The sequence below is a fragment of the Echinops telfairi genome, unplaced genomic scaffold (genome assembly GCF_000313985.2).
Source record: "Echinops telfairi isolate 266 unplaced genomic scaffold, ASM31398v2 ScPeMD7_31;HRSCAF=116, whole genome shotgun sequence".
Classification (NCBI taxonomy): domain Eukaryota; kingdom Metazoa; phylum Chordata; class Mammalia; order Afrosoricida; family Tenrecidae; genus Echinops; species Echinops telfairi.
Window position 1 is genome coordinate 51,370,896 of NW_022103928.1, and position 19,851 is coordinate 51,390,746.

Here is a 19,851-nt window from a genome sequence, read left to right on the forward strand (position 1 = left end):
CTCAGATTGTAGATTCCTAAACTGCCCAACTCCTGTTACCAGAAAAACTCAGGACTGCAGGGTTGCTTGGTTTTGAACTGTCCCTCTCACAATTACACAACAGAGGGAGGGGCCAGGCCACCAGGAAACAGCACCTTCTTCCTTAGCAGCATGTCCAGTGGTAGCCAACGTGTCTTGCGGGACGGAGGTTCAAACCTCTGAAGCACTGCCTTTCGGATTGTCAAATCCATGTTATCTGCTTACTGATTGTGTCATGAATTGAATGTTTTCACTAAACACTCAGTGTGCAAGTAGTTCTCAGTGGGGGTCAAAATGCCATACTAACCCAGCATTTTCATTATCCCGTGATTGTAGAAAATCAGAAGGTGCACAGAGGTTCCTCCGGGGAGGTGTGAGTCGTGGTTGTCCTCTAACAAAGGTGATGCCCTGGGGAGACAGCGGCACGCCATGGTGAGGCAGACAGGCACAGGCCATGGCGCTCGGTTGTAAATTCCAACTCAAGGAGTATCTAGCTGTGCGACCTGGGCAAGTGCCTCAGTCTCCCTTCTCAACACCTGGGTTTCTGTGTAAGTAAAAATGAATGTGAGGTTCAAGACCTCACTGGGTTCCTTACGAGAAGTGGGTACCTGTACAGTGTTCAGAAGCAGGAGAGCACACAGGAAGTGCTACGCAGCATTTACTTAGTAACATACCTGATGTACCACATGTACGAAAGCAAGGCGATCCCGTGCACAGAGAACCAACCACTGCCCAGCCGCTGCCAGTCTCAAGCTCGTGCTGTGTTTGAGCCCATTGTTGCAGCCACTGTGCCAACTCATCTCCCTGAGGATCTCTCTTGCTGACTCTGTAGTCACGACGCCTCATGTTCTTCTCCCCCCAAAATTGGTCCGTCCTGGTAACATGTCCAAAGTATGTGAGATGAGGTCTCACCGACCCGCTTCTAGGAGCGTTCTGGCGGGACTTCTCCAAGACAGAGTGGCTCCTTCTTCCCAGTCTGTGGCACACTCCGTATTCTAAACCTTAAACGGAAAGCACCGATTCTTTTTCGGCCTTTTTTAATCACCGTCCAGCTTTTGCGCACCTAGGAGATGGATGATAATGGCTTGCTTGGGGGTTGAGTGAAATCTTTGCTTTGTAATACTTTAAAGAGGGGAGTAGTTGCGGCCAGTTTGTCCAGTGCAATACTTTACTTGAAGTTCACGACTGCGGTTTCCATGGGTGAAGACTGCCGTTCCAGGCAATGAAATCCTGCACAACTTCAGGAGCCGCTCCATTTATCCCCGCATTGCTGAATGGTCCGCCTGCGAGGACTTCTGTTTTCTCTCTGCTAAAGCACACTCCAGAGGAAAGGCTGTAGTCTCTGGTCTTCATCAAGTGCTTAAAGTTCCCTCCGTGTTCAAAAAGCAAGGCTGTGTCACCTGAAGACTGTGCAGGTTCTCAATGAGGCTTCCTCCCATTCTGGGGTCACAATCTTCTTATTGTCCAGTTACTCGGTTATTTGCTCACATGCAGACTGAAAGAGGATGGTGAAACAACACAGCCCTGACGCACCATTTCCTGATTTTGAGTCATGCTGTACCCTTATTCTGTTTGAATGACTGCTCTTGGTGTACGTGCAAGTGGGGGTGGGGTGGGCATGGTCTTCTTATGCTCAAATGTAACATTTTAGAAGCACATAAAAGCAATGTTTGACGTGAGAAGGAGACGTATGACTCTATAGTTAGTTATGTAGGCTTCACCAAGAATGACAACTGTCCAGATGAAGGGGCAGATGGGACTGAAACTCAACACCTCACTGCCATGGAGTTGATCATAGTGACCCTCCCTAAAGGACAGAGAAGAACTTCCCCTCATAGCACAGTGGTTACGCATTAGGCTGCTATCCACAAGGTTAGCAGTTCAAACCCATCTGTAGCTCCACAAGAGAAAAAGGAGGCTTTCTACTTCTGTACAGAGTTACAGTCTCAGAAACCCACAGGGGCATTCTACTCTGCCCTGTAGGCAGGAAACAACTTGATGGCAGGGAATCTTTAAGAGGATCAGACAAAAATAAAGCACTGAAAAATACGAGGCAATATTACTGAGAAGAGGTGATACAAATTTGTTTTCTTAAAAAATACAATGAGAGAGCAAGTGAAATGGCCCAAAATGAAAGCACCACTGACTGAAAACTACCAAATCTCTCTCTGTCTCTCTCTCCCTCCCTCCCTCCAAAAAGGCAATGAAAGCAGACCATGACCTTGACAGGAAGGCAGGCCTCTATGCTGCTTCCTACAGCACAGGAAAACGAGGTGTGAAATGCATTCCTTGATGCAAAACTCTCTGAAGGCCTGATGTGTGGAGAGCATGCCTCGACAGAGCACAGGGAGATGTGAAAGAAGAAACTGAGTCCCAGCACTGCCTCCCCCACCCCCCATTATTAGCCAGTGAACACTTACTATGGATCAGGCTATGTCTGTACAAGGAAGGATCAACATCATGCTTGTACACCTCACTGTACCAACAAGGAAACAAAAGTAATCTATACCCAAGTTCACAGCATGAATAATGGTAGAGATAGCCAGACTCCCGGCCCGGCTGTGAGCTTCCAAAGACCATGCAAACCCAGAGCCCTCGCCAGAAGACCGTCCGTACATACAAAGATGAGCTCCCTCCGCCTCTCAACAACATGGAGAGCGAAGGAGGCAAGGGGACAGGTGACAAACCGAACCCCCTTGGTCCTTAACCTCAAGGTGCTCTTGAGGAGAGTGAAAAGAAGACGGAACGGCCTTTAGTTAGGCAAAGTGTTTAGAGAAAGGACAGACCCGAATGGTGGATGAAGCAAAGAGCCATGGATAAGAATAAAGTGGCAAAGGCATTACTATATGAAAGTAGAAAAATAAACCAACATGGAATTCAAGAACAGACTAGGAAAATGAAATTTGAGGTGAAAATTCTGTGTCCACTGTGAATGTATGCTTTCACTACGAAATAATGAAGCTCACAATTTAGGTCAACCCTAGCTTGATCTTAGCTTCCTTAAGTCTCCACACAATTACTTGACATTGAGAACTACTTTTTTCCTGTGATCACTCTGGTTGGGAGGTAAAATCCGGGAACTTTTCTAAGGATCAGCCTCATAGGAGAAAGTGGCGTTGCTGAGCAGGCCCTGAGCCCACTGGGCTGGGGTGTCTTGGACCAGTCCCTCAGGAGGCTTCTCGTCCAGCAAGTTCGGCTAGAATGACCGCTGCCTGAGGTCTTCCTGCAGCTGTGCAAGAAGTGGAGGCTGCTTTTCCAGAAAGATCCACTTTGCGTTTGTAGCTCCACTTCCTGAACGCTACGTACGATCTGATCTTTCCTAAGCTCTGGTTTGGGGAATAGGACGGGGTGGGAAATGAGTTTGTTCCAATGAGAGGAGCAACATGGAGGGTTAAAGAAAGGTGAAGGTTTATCCAACTGCAGATCTTAACATGTTTCACTTGCTCTTTAAAAATAAAGACTCAGGAATCGATTTAACTTGCCCCCGAGTGTAAGACAGTTGGGTTCCTCTGTTCTGTTAGAGCTCCCTCTTCCTCATAATTTGTAAGCCAAGTATTTGCACAATGCATACTTTTTGAAGGGTCTTCATATAAATGACCATGTATACATGGAAAACGTCATTGAAAGATAATCGAACTTTTCCACAAACTTTTTTAAGCTTCCTTGTAAGTAAGCTACGGTGCAGGTGAGGCAGGTGGTGTAATTAAAGCACTACACCAGCAGTTCTCAATCTGTGGGTTGCAACCCCTTTGCGGGGGTCAAACGACCCTTGCACAGGTGTCGTCCGATTCATAACAGTAGCAAAATTACAGTTAGGAAGTAGCAACAAAGATAATTTTATGTTTGGGGGGTCACCACAACATGAGGAACTGTATTAAAGGGTCGCAGCATTAGGAAGGTTGAGAACCACTGCACTACACCAGGAGACTCAGTAGCTTGGCCAAACCATAAAGCAGAGAAGTATGAGACTAATCAGAATTAAGGCTACCTATCACCTACATTATATTTCCCTTGCTATATGTCAAGTTGTTATTAAATAACATGCTTTCAAATTTCTCTATGAAAGATTATATTGATAAAAATGCTACTGGTTCCAGAGGATCATTTCTTGTCTTCGAAATGTTTTTTTTTAAATAAACAAATGAAGTAAAACAAAACTGTATATCAGAATTAGAAATAAAATCCAAAAATCTGCAAACAAAATATTAAAAGTCTAAAAACTCCTCGTTCATTGTGTAGGCCTAGGGTCTTAAAAACTTGCAATAAGCCATGCAAGGCACAACCATTGGTCTCTATTGACTTGGTGCAACAGAGAAAGGAGAGACAGCAACAAGAGGAGCACACGAAATGTGTAGTTAATTATCTCCATGAGCAACTGCCGCCTCTACCATGAGACCAGAAGAAGTGGATGGTGCCCGGCAAAAGATTCCACAGAAGAACCCTGGCCAACAGACAGAAAACCCAGAACAAAAGATCTAACTCTCATGGACCCAGACTTTCTGGAGCCATAGAGAATGGGTGCACCAATTCTTGAAACTGTTGCCCTAAATAATCTTTATACCTTACACCAAAGGAACCCATGAAGTCTTCTTAAAACCAAAAAGCAGTGTAGCTAACTAGTGAAAAATGTACGCTCGGGCATTATGCTCCCACAAGAACTATCTATCCAAGATCAAACTGACAATAGAAATGAGAAAGATTAGCTAGGAACCTTAGGAGTCCGTGAGTTTATGGTATGGAGGGTGGAACAACTCAGAAAAAGGGTGAAAATGATTACACAACTCCAACAATGTAACCAATGTCACTAGACTGTGGTACAGTAGCTATTAAATTGGCTAATGTTTAGCTCTGTGTAGTCTCAACAAATTAAATAAAATGTGGGGGGGGGTCGAAAACAAGCCATTTGGGGAAATTATTTGGCAGTTCATCATAATATTAAATATATGATTACCATGTGATCCAACAATTCCATTCCCAAGAGAATAAAAACTAAAACTTGTATATGCATGTTCATAGCAACAGTCCTAACAGTCAAAAGGTTCTAACAAACCAAACATCCATCGACGAAAGAATGGATAGATCATGCATATTACTACAATGAATTGTTATTAAATAATAAAAAGAATGAACGTGCTATAAAAGTGGGTACACCTTGAAAACGTTACATTAAGTGAACAAAGGCAGTCCACAAACGGTGATACACTGGATGACCTCACCCATGTGAACTGTGCAGAATAACAAATCGATGAACAGAAAGCACATTTGTGCTTGTCAGGCGCTTGGAGGTGAGAGGAATGGGGCATGGCTACTAAGGAATGTGGGATTTCTTCTTGGGGTGATAAATAGGTTATAAAACCTGTAAACATACTGAAAGTCACTGAATTGTATTCTTTAAAGGGGTACATTTTTATGATACGCAAGTCATACCGAGCAAAATTATTTTACATGTCTTCTACAGAAGGCAAAATAAGGGGAAAGTTCATAAGCAAAAGGCAGAAAGCACTCTATGGGAAAGAAGGGATTGGAAAATAGAGGCATGAAGTATGAAGTCATGATTCTGTTACATAAACTGTATAAACAAGTGTAGAAGCCGAGTCTCTCAGCACATTTTTAATACCACAAATTTTAATTTGTGGTAAAATTAGGTGCCTTGGCTGATTCGGGTCGGCTTATACTCGAGTATATACGGGGCTTCCGCAAGACACCCCAGTAGCAATGAGCACATAGAGTGCCCAGATCTTGGTTTCTAATACTGTTTCCCACTTAAAAATAAATTCATGGCTCCATAGAGAAACTGCTGATTCCAGCACAGAATCAGGGGAGACACAACATGAGTCTGAATTGTCTTACTGTGTTAAAACAGCAAAAGTGTGCTGGAACAAAAAGGAAAGAAGAAAAGTGCACACATATCACAGCAAAAAGCCAGCTTAAAAAGGCTGCCACGAGTCAATTCCAGTGTAATGGAAATATCAAAATAACGAAGCACTGAAATAAACTAAAAATTCGTTGGGAAAAGGCAGAAACCCATGAGTTTGTACTGAAGACAGATGTATGAGTGGGTCAAGAAAAGGGAAAGAGGAGGACGAAAAATAGGAGAATGGATGGATGGGATGAGAAGACAACTCCACAGAGCAGAATGCTACTGAAAAACGGAGAGGAGGCGATGGGAATTACCATTTTGTAAGCAGAATAATAAAGACTGGTTCAGGGAAGGATTATCAACAGATGTGAATTCTAGAGCAAGTGTCTTGGTAAAGTGTCTCCCCATAAATGACTTGTAAGCACAAGAGGAAACCAGAGAATAAACAAGAAGCACCTGTGACTGGCGGCGGGTGGAGGTAGTAGAATGGACACTGTGGGGCTCCCGACAATCCGACACGGGCAGGGAGTGTTCCCTGTGGTCTGTCAGACTAGAAATGCTCTCCTAAATCCTCTGACAAATCCACATGGAGAAACATTCTGTTAAAAACAAAATCCAGCCTTTTCTTCCTCAACGATTTCGACGTCTTGAAAGGCAAAGAAGTCTGGTTCTGCCCCAGATTACCGGAGATTGAAGAGGCATGAAAACGAAATGCGGTACACGATGCTGAATTAATCTGATACTAAAGGGAGAAATAATTCTACTGATTATATTAGTGGTCACTTAACAAAACTAGGAGTATTAATGAAAAATAATTTTATAAATGCTATACTCTTCCTTTTGGTAACAATGTTATAATTATATAAAATCATATTCTTGTTTTCTTTTCACTCTTTACTCCAGAGGTCCCTGAGCAAAACTGAGAAGATGAAGACAGCAATCAAGCCCAGGGGACCTTGGGGGGCCAGACATTAACAGACATGATACAGACAACCCATTCCTAAACGATTCACAAAAATGTGACAATGATGAATCAAAACTCAAGCTCACTGCCACCGAGTCAATTCTAAACCATAATGACCCAACAGGACAGGAGAGAATGGCCCCTGTGGGTTTCAAAGTCTGTAACTCTTTACAGTACATTTTATAAAGCATAAATCTTTGTCATCCTCCTCAGGAGCAGCTGGTGGTTTTGAACTGCAGGCAATGGGGTTAGCAGCCTACCAAGTGATAAAACACATAAACTGATGGATCTGAGTACAGGATAAATGAGAGTTTCCTGTATTACTCCTGTTGCAGTTTTTCTGTGAGGCTAACAATTAAAAAAATTAGTCATGTACACCCACATACAAGGGGGCTTCAAAAAGTCTGTCGAAAATGGAATTAAGAGTTAATGGAGGGGCTGAGAGGAGAGGCTGAGTTGCGAGGTTCAGGGGCTCAGTGCTCAGCTCAGCCCCCCAAAGGTACCTTAAATTAAAAAAAATTTTTTAATGATAGTTTCCTGTAAACTTTTTGAAGCCCACTAGTATACATATGCCATTGATTATATTATGTCCCTGCCAAATTCTGTGGTACTTCGGCTGGGCCATGATTCCCAGCAGTTTGGCAATTATGGAATGATCCAGTGATGTGGATTAGGAGATGAGCACCCCTAATCCCATCCCATCCCTGATCTGAAACTGAGGGGAGTTTCCCTGGGGTGTGACCTGCGTGGATCACCTTTGATCTTACGAGATAATCAAACAGAGATCAGAGTGAGGGATCTACTACTCCCAAGAAAGAAGCCTCCCTGAGTGGCGACTTGGGGGTCTCACAATGAGAAACCCCTAGAAGCACATGAAGACGAATGCCAAGATACGGCCTTGGTCTCCACATTTCTGTGTGTTAGAGAGATCTACTAGTGGTATTTCTGCCATAGCAGCACTCGATTTCTAAATCAATATAAATGAGGGAGTTTCAAAAAGTTCATGGAAAAATAGAATAGAAAGATAATGAACTATCTCCACGAATTTAAAAAAAAATCCCTTTTAAGTAGCTCAAGAGGACATGGATGGTGGGGGTGGGGCAGGAGCCTCCCCCTCCCTTAAAAGGGTCGCAGCTTGCTTCTCATGGACTCTTCTGAGGAAGTCCCTGCCTTAGAGGTCGGTCTTCCCACACTTACTGTTTCATTTTGTTTGCTTCCCACTCTTTACTCCAAAGGTCCTTGAGCAAAACAACAAAGTTGTCAACTGAGGAAGGGCAGACAGGGATTAAGCCGGAAAAGTAAACACACTGCCCCCCCAGTGAGGAGGGTGAAGGCTCCCAAAGGGCCGGTGTGTCTGTCTAGCCAGACCAGGAACAGTGGTCTCACAGCCCTCTTCCCTCAGCAGAGGACAGGGCGGAACCAAGAAACTATGACGCAAGCACAGTTCCTTCCCCACACCCAGGACTTGAGCGATGTCAAAGCCAGGCGTGTGGGGGCAACAATTTTTACTGGCCTAGTTGCCAAACACCAACGAGCGATGCTCCAGATGCTGGGACCCCCACGGAACAGGCACCATGAGTTTTCTAGGCGAACTTCGAAACTAGCATCCGTTCATCGAGTCCTGCACTCAGGCATCTGTACAAGGGCCACATGTATTTCCAAATGAAGCAATTCTACCTGCCAGCCACCATGTGCTTGTAGCCGCTAGTACACGTTATGAGATTGATTAAGTGAAGAAAGAGATGGGTTGGTGAGGAAGGAAACGGGAAAGGGTTTTTAAAAAAGAGAAAGTCTCCCAAGACACCAACTTCTGATCTGGATCAGCAGTTTTGTACATGCACCATCATTTCTACTTTCTGATTTAAAAAAAATAATTTTTTTTGAGAGCAAATTGCATCTTCCCATCCATCACAACATCCTGTGTGTCAAAGGTGAATGAGCAGTTGGTCGAAGAACCAGTTTCTAAAATGCCTTTAGTGAAGTGGGAATATCTAAGTTTAAGAACATTTCAAGATAAAGGTTGGATTTTTAATGTCCTATTAAAAAACCCTGTATGTTCATAATATTACTGAAATGGCTCCTACTTCTCTTCTACCACTGGATATGACGTAAGCTTTATTAAGTATATTCAAATATATTCTATTATGCAAACATAGTAACGGCTCACTAAAAATTTTTAAAAATAAGTCTACATCTCCTGGAAAGGAAAAGAGCACGAGTTAAGAGTTTAAGAAACCCATCCCTCCTCCTAACTCACCTCATTTCCTGACTGGTATGGCTTACACAGGAACAGGAGACTCAGAGGGGCTACTCCTACCTCACTCCAGGGGCAGGGCAGAGATGAGTTCAGAATTGAACTGTGGAGCAGGAACCTAAATGACGTATTTCTAGACCAGAATGAACAGAATAGTCTCCTCCCAGGGAATCTGGGGCTTAGCGAGTGTGAAAATTGAGCTCTAACTATAGGAAACTATCCATGTGCAAAACGCTAGAAACACTCATTAGTTTTTATCTTAAAAAATTAAACTGAATTCACCTCAAACTCCATTTAACAATGATATATAAGGGAGCTTCAAAAAAAAATCGACATCTTCAAACCTCGTTTTTTACAGGAACTTTAAAAGCATATCCACTGATCCAGTCACCGTGGGCATGTTGTCACCAGGTAGCTGGCAGAAGGGTGTCACCTACAAATTGCTGCTGTTAGTTGCCACCACGTTGATTTCAGTCACAGTGGATCAAAGGGTAAAACCGGGTTTTCTAGGGTGTACCCTTTATGGGAGCCGATCTGCAGATCTCTTTCCCGAAGAGCGCCTGCGTGGGTTCAAACTGCTAACTTTAGGTTATGGTAAGTCATGAGATCTGAATTTGGTGTTATGATTCTGGTCTCCAGGCATCTGAATCACACATTCACATTTTTCTTAAGAGATCCGTTAAAATAGCTAAGCTCACAAAAAGCAAAGCCAAAACTTTAGGCAAACTTAAGAGTATAAACTGTATAAAGCTTTCAAAAAAATACTAGAAGTATCTTTCTATTCTATGTGTGTCACATTTTCCTGCAATTGTTCATTCTAACTCCATCTAAGCACAGATGCTCATTAGAATATTAATCCGAACAATTCACCCTGGTTTAACTGGCCGTCAAACTAAAGTGGTTTATCCTCAAATGGTTTCAGGCTGTAAAACCTGTAATAATTCTTTTACCAGCAACCTTCTTTGTTGATAATCCTTTAAGACCCTGCTGGCTATTCTGGGCCAGTGAAACGCCGGTCTCTTTGTCCAGACTGGGGTCCCACCCTGTTGCCCTGTTTCCCCAGAACGTTCCCGGCCAAAGTCTGCGAGTAGTCACTCTGTGAGAGGCAGGTGTGGCAGTCTGCTTCCTTGCAGAGTGACAGCCTAGGAAACCCTCCAGAGCAGCTCCATGGCCGCGGGTTGGGTAGGGTCTGCGGGAGGCTACTGTCCCTGTAGCTGTCATCCGACAGTAAGAACTGAACCATGCCCCTCTCTCTCCAAAGGACAACTTCATTCACTGCTTTCACTTTTCTTCAATAAGAGCTTCCTTGGAGATTCCTTAGCAGCGTCTACTAAGTAAGTTCTTTGGAAATGTGGCAGAGAAAGCAAAGAAACAATATTCCTTTATATAAAGCAAATGGAGAATGAAATAATTTCACAAACAAGGGCAACGAGTAACTGTCATCCAGCGCTTATAAAATTAAGTTACAAACTTTAGCTGGGGCCCACATTCAAAAATAAGCCCTACAGATTGCCCTGTATCAACCGAATCGCACACATTAGTGCTCCTAACTTCAGATAAGCAAGCTAAAGCACTCCAGTCTAAGTCGGAGGAGACAGCCTCCTCTGAATAGCAGTATAAAAACTGAAAGACAAACCCATGGCTGCTGAGCTGATTCTGACTAATACCCATTCCATACGGGTGTAAAACTGCCACACCGGGTTTCCAAGGCTGACCAACCTTATGGAAACTGACTGCACATCTTCTCCTGCAAAGCTGGCTACTGAGTTCCAACGCTCCACCTCACAGGTGATGGACAAGCCCTTAATCACTGTACCACCAGGGCTCCTTGCGAAGTGGTGCTGGGCAAGATTTACAAGGAAAGGCTCTGAAGCCAGTCGATCCAATCCTGGCACCAGCACTTATTTGGTTAACTGTGCCTCAGTTTCCTCAGCTGTAAAATGGGACTAATACGCAGTGGCAGGCTGAGAGAGAGAGTTATTGTGATACACACCCATTAAACCAACGAGTGAAGAGCCTGGCACATACAAAGTACTCAACAGGTGATCCGCTGATTACGAATGCATGCCCTTCCTCTGTTGCTCTAAATGTGCTAAGCCCAAGTCTCGGGGCCTGAAAAACCCAGCTGCTCTATTAGTCTAACTGAACCTGCAGGTCATTTCACTTAAATGATGTTATTTCGCTGGGTTTGGAGTGGCTCTTCTATACCTTCCCTGATGTAGGCACAAATGATGAGCTCATTTGCAGCGAGCTCTGTTCACAGATTGGGGTGTCATGCTGTTACTGGGTCATCCATTACATAACGCCACTTAACCCGGCACTTCTTTCAGGGCGGGACAACTGGCTGTGAGCAGCTCCCGAGAACGCAGTGATTTCACTCTCTGGCGGGAGGGCAGGGGTTTTACAGAGGTTGGAGGGTTGAGCTGGGTTACACAGGGGGATACCTGTGGGTCAGAACAGAGAGTCTGCCGTGTCCTGAGCTGCATCCTGGGAACAACCTTTGCTCGGTGTGTGCCACGTGGCAGCAGACCTACTCCGTCTGCTCGCTGTGTGGTACCAGGCTCGACGTTAAGCGGGAGGCTACGCGCAGATTAAAGCCATGAGAGGACACGTCTTTCTCAGGACCACGATCAGAATGGCGGTGGCATGGACAGTCAAAGTCCCACCCTCCTTTCCCTTCAATACATCTTTGAAAGAACTGCCCGGAAGTGAGAGGACCGCTTGGCTGGACGACTGCAGCTCTGCTTGTCCTTGTCTCCTGGGAGACATGCTAATGAGCATGAAGGGTCCTCGTGGACCCAGCAGGGAAAAGAAAGGGAGATAACTCCCTCCAGGCGCTCAGCTTTCTGTCCAGTACCGTCAAAACCCAAAGTAGGCAGGGCAAGGTTCACCATGATTTCCTGTGACACCCAATTTAATGTCACAGATTCTTGATGTCAAAGCCTTCGAATGTGAGGGGCCAAATGTGCTTTAAGAATCTGATAAAGAAAATGATGGCAACATATGTACAAATATGCTTGATACAACTGATGTATACAATGTTGTAAAAAGAGCTCCCAATACAATGAGCTAATAAATGAAGAATGAATGAATGAATCAGATAAGAACTCACAAATTGCTTGAGGACTCTGATATAAACTACTGGCTCTCTGGCCCCCAGAAAAGTGCACAGATGTGCATATATGAGTGGCACTGCTTACAGAGGATCACACATCTCCTCAGGGCTCTGGAGCCACCACCACCACCACCCCACCCCAAGTACACAAACGCCGCGGGTAATAATGTTTTCAATAGAAATGTGCCCAGATAATCCAAGAGCAGAGAATCTGATTTTAGAGATTTCAGTTTCTCCAGCACCCAGGCACTTCCCGATTTACAAATACTTAAATGCCCGCAAGTCTGAAATTCTGAGAAAGACTCTTGGAAGGTCAAATCTATGTTTTGAGTCTTCAACATGAGAGTTGAGAGCATCTTGTGTTGATGATATACCTGCTTCATCATCTTACAGGTATGGAGATGGTTTTCTTTGCTAAAGAAAATGACATCGTTAGCGGGAAAGAGGGGGCAGCTCCAACTTCTGCAGCCCACCAGCTACTCCTGCCAGTCCAGAAAGAAGGGCAGAGGCCTCACCGGGGCCTCCTGCTTGGGGCCACCGGGTAGCAAGAGATCGTGTGTTTTCCCCAAGTCCGCCTGTGCTGTACAGGTTTGCCTGCTGTTACTTCTCAGGAGGAGACCAAGTGGTCTGGCACCAAGCAGACCGCCCAGTCTTTATCCTGGGATGCTTGCTTCCAGCCACCCAGTTTCATTTAGGAGAGTTAAGCACTTAACCCTCTGCTCCTCTCAGGGACACGGCAGGAAACCAGAACAGGTCAAATCCTCTTCTGTCAAAACCAGAACAGGTAAACTTTATCACCTTTATTTGAGCACCAAAAGAGTGTGCAAACTCTGCTGGGCCTACAAACAACAATTTGGGAGAGCAAAGAGAAAGTGAAAAACAATTACGTTTACTGGAAAGGAGCAGTGTCACAGAGAGAAGACTGCTTCTGGGCTGGGGCAGAGGTAGGAGAGGATTCAAAGTTAAAGGAACGAGGGCCCTTTCCGTTTGGCCAGAGCTGTGGCATTTCCTACAGCATTGTTCACACACATCCTCCCATGGCCAAGGCTGGGCCTTCTGGGAAACACTTGCAACCGTGGGCCCTAAGCCACACTTGTTTCACTACAAGGGAAACAAAGCATTCCAGCATGGCAACATTCTCTGCATTCTTCCAAGCGTGGACCATTTCCACTCATCACAGTTATTCAAGCGCTTTCAAAGGTACAGTCTGGTCATTAAGAAGAAGGTGGGGCTTCACTTACATGGTTAATGAAGAGACTCTTGCGTTTTTCTCTCACTGTGAAAACAAAAGATGCAACAGAAATGTTACATGCTTGCACGTTGACTGCTCTCAGGTGGTTGAGAACTGGGCTTTTGTGTGTCGATGGGCCCATCCTGCCACCAGCCAAAGGTCCCCATTTGGTCAATTACCAAATATAAGCGCACACCAGCTGCATGCTTGCAGATCTGCAGTTGACTAACACAGGGGGAAATGCACCCCCTTACACAAAGTGAACACCTCATAAAAAAATAAAAGCAGATGAAATTAATGGAACTGAAATGAACAGATTTTTAATAACTATATCAATATTCATTAGTAAAGGGCATAAAAGTTGTATGTAAGCCATTTATTTTATTTAATTAACAAGTAACGGGCTATTTATTTTTAACCCAGCCAGACCAATAAAAAGCCCCATGCTTTATGGAGGGAATAAAAATTAAAAACAAACAACAACAACAAAAAAAACCCAGTGGTATCCATAGCAGTACCAAGACACAAGATAGATGGCATAGGTTGGAAGAGTTATTAATCATGGAAACCAACGGAGTGTCCAGACTGGGTGTTGGTAAGATGGGCTTCCATCTAGGAGGTCTGATCCAGGACCCTGGGCACCCCAAACATGCAAACACCACCAGACTGATTTCTCACACAGCTTTCGGCACACAGCGTGACCCATGCTCAAGTACCTGCAGACCTCAGGGGTTCTCAAACCAGGGACCCTCGGGCTCACAGACACGGCAGTGTGAAGGGAAGCTCGGAAAACCTTCTGCATGGTCTGCATTATTGAATTCTGCATACCCCACCCACCAAAGGGCTTTTTATTTTTTTAGGGTACATACTACTCCATGTAGCAAGCTCAGGGTATACAGAATGATTTTCCTTTGTGGAGGTGACACCGAGACTGGGGGATCAATAATAGTACTTAGAGCATCCTCAAAGGATGGTGTGCTCATCCACTTCATCACGTGAGGAGTGACCCACCCAGGCCCAGAAGCCCTGCAGCCCTCAGTTACCCCTCCCGCCCTGACCTGATCTGGGGCCCAGGAATCACTTCTCTGTAATTTACATGCGACTTCTGGAGTCAAACACACACATGCTCTCATCCTTCAAAGTCTGCTGACCACCTCCCTATCTCCAAGAGATTCAGAAGACAAAAGTAAAAATTCATCTTGGAATACCGCCAAGTGAGTTGGAAAGGCACTTCCAACATATATCAGACAGGCCTGTCTGTAGGCAAGCGATCTGCTCCCCCAGGGAACAAGGAAGCGGACCCTCACACAGTCCCAGCTCCCCCAAACTGGCAGGTGATTGTGCTCCACAACTGATCTAACTCCAAAGCATTACTGACCATAACCATAACCAAGGAGAAATGAGGGGTCCCGCAGGACAGAACTCTCTGGAATACATAGTTTTAAGTATGTGCATGTATGTGGGTATAGAGAGGTCTCCATGTGCATCATGTCCAAGCCTGTGCATATATGTGTATGCATGTCTGAGTATGTGCGTGCCTGTCTCTTCTTTTCCTTTGAACAACTCAGAACTAAGTTACTGTTCTTCTGGCCAGGATGAACACACGGGGTATGGCATTTCTGTGGTGATTTCCCATTGGTTGATGTGGGCTACAACAATACCATAGATTCTTGTGTTTAAGCCGAGTTTTCTCAGCATATTTTTAATGCAGTTTTTGTGGTAAAATTAGGTGCCTTGGCTGATATTTGGGCCAGCTTATACTTGAGTATATACGGTACTTTCTACATGGGTCTTAGATCTGACACAGCTTCCAGGAAAGTCCCTAGTTGATAATTAGCATTTCCTACGGTGGCCCAGCAATAGGTTTTGACACATTTCCCTGACCATAACTACTTGGGTCAAAGTAGCTGTCCAACTCTAGCTGGGCTAATTCCTTCTCCTGGAATCTGGAGTTGGGACTCACTCGAGATGCTAGCTCCTCACCCCTGGTGCCTTACCATTAAGTACTAGTCACAGAAGGGAATCCTGGTGGCACAATAGTTAAACGTGTGGCTGCTGACCCAAAGGTCAGAGGTTCAAACTCACTATGATGGCGGGATTTTCTGTCACCTTAGCTGGGCCAGGGTTCAGTGGTTTTGCAGTTGAGGCTTAGAAATTCTCCATGATGTGACCTAACGTCATGTAATCAATGCCATGATCGGATCTGCTTTGAACAGCCACACGGTTGGTGGAGTGCAACCCTCTTACTGAGGTCACCAACCAAAATCAAGCTCACTGCCACTGAGTGGACACCAACCCACAGCGACGCTATTGGGCAAGCAAAACCACCCCTGTGAGTTTCTGAGGCTAATTCTTTACTGTCTTTTCCCTGACTCGGGTCACAGTCCTGACGCAACTGAAAGGAAGTTTCCTCAGGGGCTGTGGTCTACTTCCTACAAATAAGTGGATGTCGGGGAACGCTTTTTGCTTTTGCCAAGTCTGGATCTCTTCAATCTCTTTTGGGGGGGACTTGAACCAACAGCCTGCCATATTGTCTGTCGATTCCGGGAGCCTTCGAGGGCCTGGCATCTGAATTGTCAACTTTGAATTCATTCTCCAATCCAGGCGCAAGCCTGACCTCCTGACCTTGCAGCCATCCGCCTCTGCAGCCTGTGGTATTCAGCTGATCCCAAGTTCATCAGCCCCAAAGCTGCATGCGTCGAGAGAAGCCTCCACCTTAACGTCTGATCCACAGCCTGAAACCAGACTGCACTTCCCACATCTACAGTCGTGGGAACCATTTGCCCAATAAAGATTTCTCTCCCACTCCCTCTTCTCTCCCAGCAAAACCAGTGAGAAAGACGGACAAGACACACACACGCCTCACATATCCACTTAGCTGTTTATGGGGAAAAGATGCAGTAATCTGATTCTGTAGATTACAGTCTCGGAGACTCTATGGGGTGGTTCTACTCTGTCACTATAAATCAGAATTAACCAGATGGCATGCAATCAGGACAATTTACAGGAGGCATGTAAACTCAGGTGTGGGGTGAGGGTGAGAGTTCCTCTTACTGTGCAGAAAAAGGTTCTTTAGACAGCAGGTCTGGCCCTTGGCTGGTGTCTGGAAAGTTGGTTTTCCTGAGTGGCTCACTGGGTCTAAATGCTGCACAAAGAACATAGAAATGCCTGCCTTCTTTCTGGGAGTCTGGAAATTCTGTCCATATCAGACAGAGTCTACTTACATGTTCAGCCCCAATAAAAATATATAAAGACCCTTCCTGTCTGGCAACACTTCACGCATGTTGTCATCACTCACTGCTGGGAGCGGCAAGCATGTCCTGGGTGACTCCACGGGAACCCGTGTGGAGGAGTGAGTTCAGTGCTGAGCTGCTACCGGCCAGGTCAGGCTGCCTTGGGAAGCCTCAGCAAAAGACGTGCTGTCTGTCCCCTGAGAGCTACAGCCCCTGTCCTTCAGTCACCATGCGGCGGGATTGACTTGATGGCAGTGGGTACATGCCAGGTGTGTGACTCCACCAGGATGAGACCCTTGGAAGTTTGCACTTCCTTTTCCCTGGATTTCATCTCCTCCCACCCCCATCCCCATCCCCACCCCACGTCTTTCCTTTGGTTGACTGGTACCCTGTTCACGCTAAGAACACTGTGCCAGAGACAGAACTACAGGGTGGGCTTCCTAGGGTATTCACACTGTCTTTGGGAAGCCTCTTGCATGCCTGCCACGCAAACAAACAAAAAGAAACTCAAGAAACAAACCAACCAACCAGCCAACTATAAAAACGGGGTGGGGGGTGGGGGGGTGGGGTAAGGGGAGTAGTTAAGGAGGGAGTTGCATTTAGGAAGGGGGCTGTGTTGCCTTAATTCTTAATGGATTTTAGTCCCTATTTGCAATTGCTCATGAGGTTTCTGAGATACCTGATACCCCTAAAAGTCCTTTCTCCTTTGGGCCAAGCTAGTTGGAGCAAGTCTAATCTGTGGAAAAGGTCCAATTAAATAAGTGGAATCTCTTACATGGGCTTCACCAAAAGGAACTAACAAAACTACCCCAATCTAAATCTGTCTTTAAAATAAATTTGAAGCCATGCAGGCCATTAATCAGTTCTGAAATTCAAAGTGCTTTAGCTATTATGCTTTATGTAATGGTATAAGCAATGCCGGCTCATTTCAATAGTTGGCTTTCATCATTTTTAAAACCTCAATATTTTTGTATGAGAATAACATATCAATCAAAATCGCTGGAGATTTCCAAGGTCCTACATAATTCAGTGCATTAATAGAGACACAGTGTGCTTTGTGTGAGAAAACTGGCAATAAACTGATGTGGGTCATAATTCTTATTGTTCCTGGGAGAAGACTGATAGGCACCTCCTTTGATCCAATCTACTCAAGCTTGTTAAGATGATTTTTAATGGACTATTACGAGAGTCCACAATGACTTCAACAGAAATTATACTAAAGGCTTTCAAAATAAACCATCTAAAGAAACTCTGGTACATACATACTATGCTGGAAAAAAACAATAATGAAGCCAGGAAGCACCTCATGACATGGATGGACCTGGAGAGCATTCTGCTGTGTAAATTTACCCACAAAGAGACACTATAAGAGATCTACTATAAGGGTAACAAACAAAAAAACTAGATAAAGACTTGAAAACCAAAGGGAACAGGCTTTGGAGATTCCCAAGGGAGGGAGGGCAGGGTGTTTGGGGTCTCCAGGGCTTTTTTTTTTAACAAGCGGGTCCTGATTAACGTCTTGGTGGTTTTGAACTGCCTGCCTTGCAGTGAGCGGCCCAATTTATAACCACTACGCCACCAGGGCTCCTTAAAGCACATGAAGTAGATTGCGATTTGAAGGAGAAAGAAATGTAACTTCAGTTAGATCGCAGTGGGACACTCCCTTCCCACACTGACACAGCACTGGGAGCAACTGGAACTTCCCTACGGGAACGCTCCAGAGCAAACCTGGGGGTCTGTGCTAATGAGCGGGGCTGGCTAGGTAAGAGATTCACCAGGTTGGCCCAGGCCAGCTGCCCTCAGGAGGTGTGATGTGGACCTCAAGTGCATGCAATGAGGGGGTCAATCAGCACTGGCTGCTAAAAGCCCTGGAGGCAAACGTGTTGAGCGCTTTCCAGAGAGGGGCACGTCTTCTTTGGGCCATGGAGGCTTCCCATTGGGAACTCTCCCAGGCTTCACCCACGCACCGCTTCCTTCTGAGCAGAAGATCTGTGTTCTTTGGCAAGAGCAAATCGATAATCACCAGTCTCATTCTTCCTGAGAATTCTGTTAGTCATTTCAGCAAATTACCAAATCCAAAGAGGTCGGCAGATTCGGCAGTAAAATGGGGGAATCGTAAGGGGGACTCCCAAGCTTGCGACTGGCCTCCTGAAAGAGTGGGGAAAACACCAACTTTGCGACAAGCAGTTTGGGATGTCAGTGGAGAACTTGCAGCTGGTATCTGCCTGGTTGACCGTGTGAATGATGAGCTCCTTTAATCTGTGAGCTGGGCCCTAGTTCCGGGGCTAAGGCCAGAGAGAGAAAGTGCTATGTGAGAGGCTGGTGGCCAAGATGACTGAGAAGTGGGGAAGTTGGATTTGATTACTCTTTACATTCATGGGCTCAAATTTTATGTACATTTTTATCCTCATCCACACAACTTTTTGAGAAAAAAAAATACCCCTAAAATAAATAAACTCGCTGCCATTCCCTTGAGTTAATTCCAACTCACAGCAACCCCACAGGACAGGGCACAACTGCCCCTGTGGGTTTCTGAGACTATCGCTCTGTGCTGGAGCAAAAAGCCCCATCTTCCTGCTGAGGAGTGGCTGGTGGTTTCAAACTGCTGACTAATTGTTGGTAAGAATCTGTTAACAATCTAAATACGTTCTAGTTTATCTTTTTGAAAACAAACATTAAAAGTAATTGCCTGGGTTTCCTCTCTTCCACTTCTAAAGAACCCCTTCCTGCGGCAAGTACCAGTCATCCCTAGAGTCAGCAAACACGCAGGTATCATTCTGGTCTCACCGACACCATTCTTTTGAAATGGAGGCAGGTCTGCACAGGGAGTGAGATGGGCAAGCGTGGGTCAGAGATGGTTACCTGGCTCCCCTACTCCCTCCTCCACACCAAGGCTAGTGAGTCGGTTTTCCTGCCAGAGGCCATTTGGATATTTCTAACAGCATTCGAGGGTGATACTAGTCAAACACGGAATGAACTCACCCCTGGTACTCCGTACTTTGGACAAGCTGTCAGAAGAGACCAGTCCCTGGAGAAGGACAGGATGCTTGATAAAGTGAAGGGGGAATAAAAAAAGGCAGCCTCAATGAGATGGATGGCCACTGTGGCTGCAACAATGGGCTCAAGTACAGGAACAGCTGTGAGGAGGGCACAGGGCTAGCAATGTTGGCATGCGG

The 19,851-nt window shown here is 45.3% G+C and overlaps 1 protein-coding gene across 1 annotated transcript in view; it reads right to left on the reverse strand.

Annotated features, from left to right (window-relative positions):
* The window catches only part of CCNY (cyclin Y), a 207,280-nt gene that overhangs the window by 35,873 nt on the left and 151,556 nt on the right, over nucleotides 1-19,851 (reverse strand). Inside the window, exon 3 of the mRNA XM_004702296.2 lies at nucleotides 13,453-13,487. Within this exon, the coding sequence (XP_004702353.1) occupies nucleotides 13,453-13,487 (35 nt within the window). The remainder of the gene's footprint in view (nucleotides 1-13,452; nucleotides 13,488-19,851) is intronic.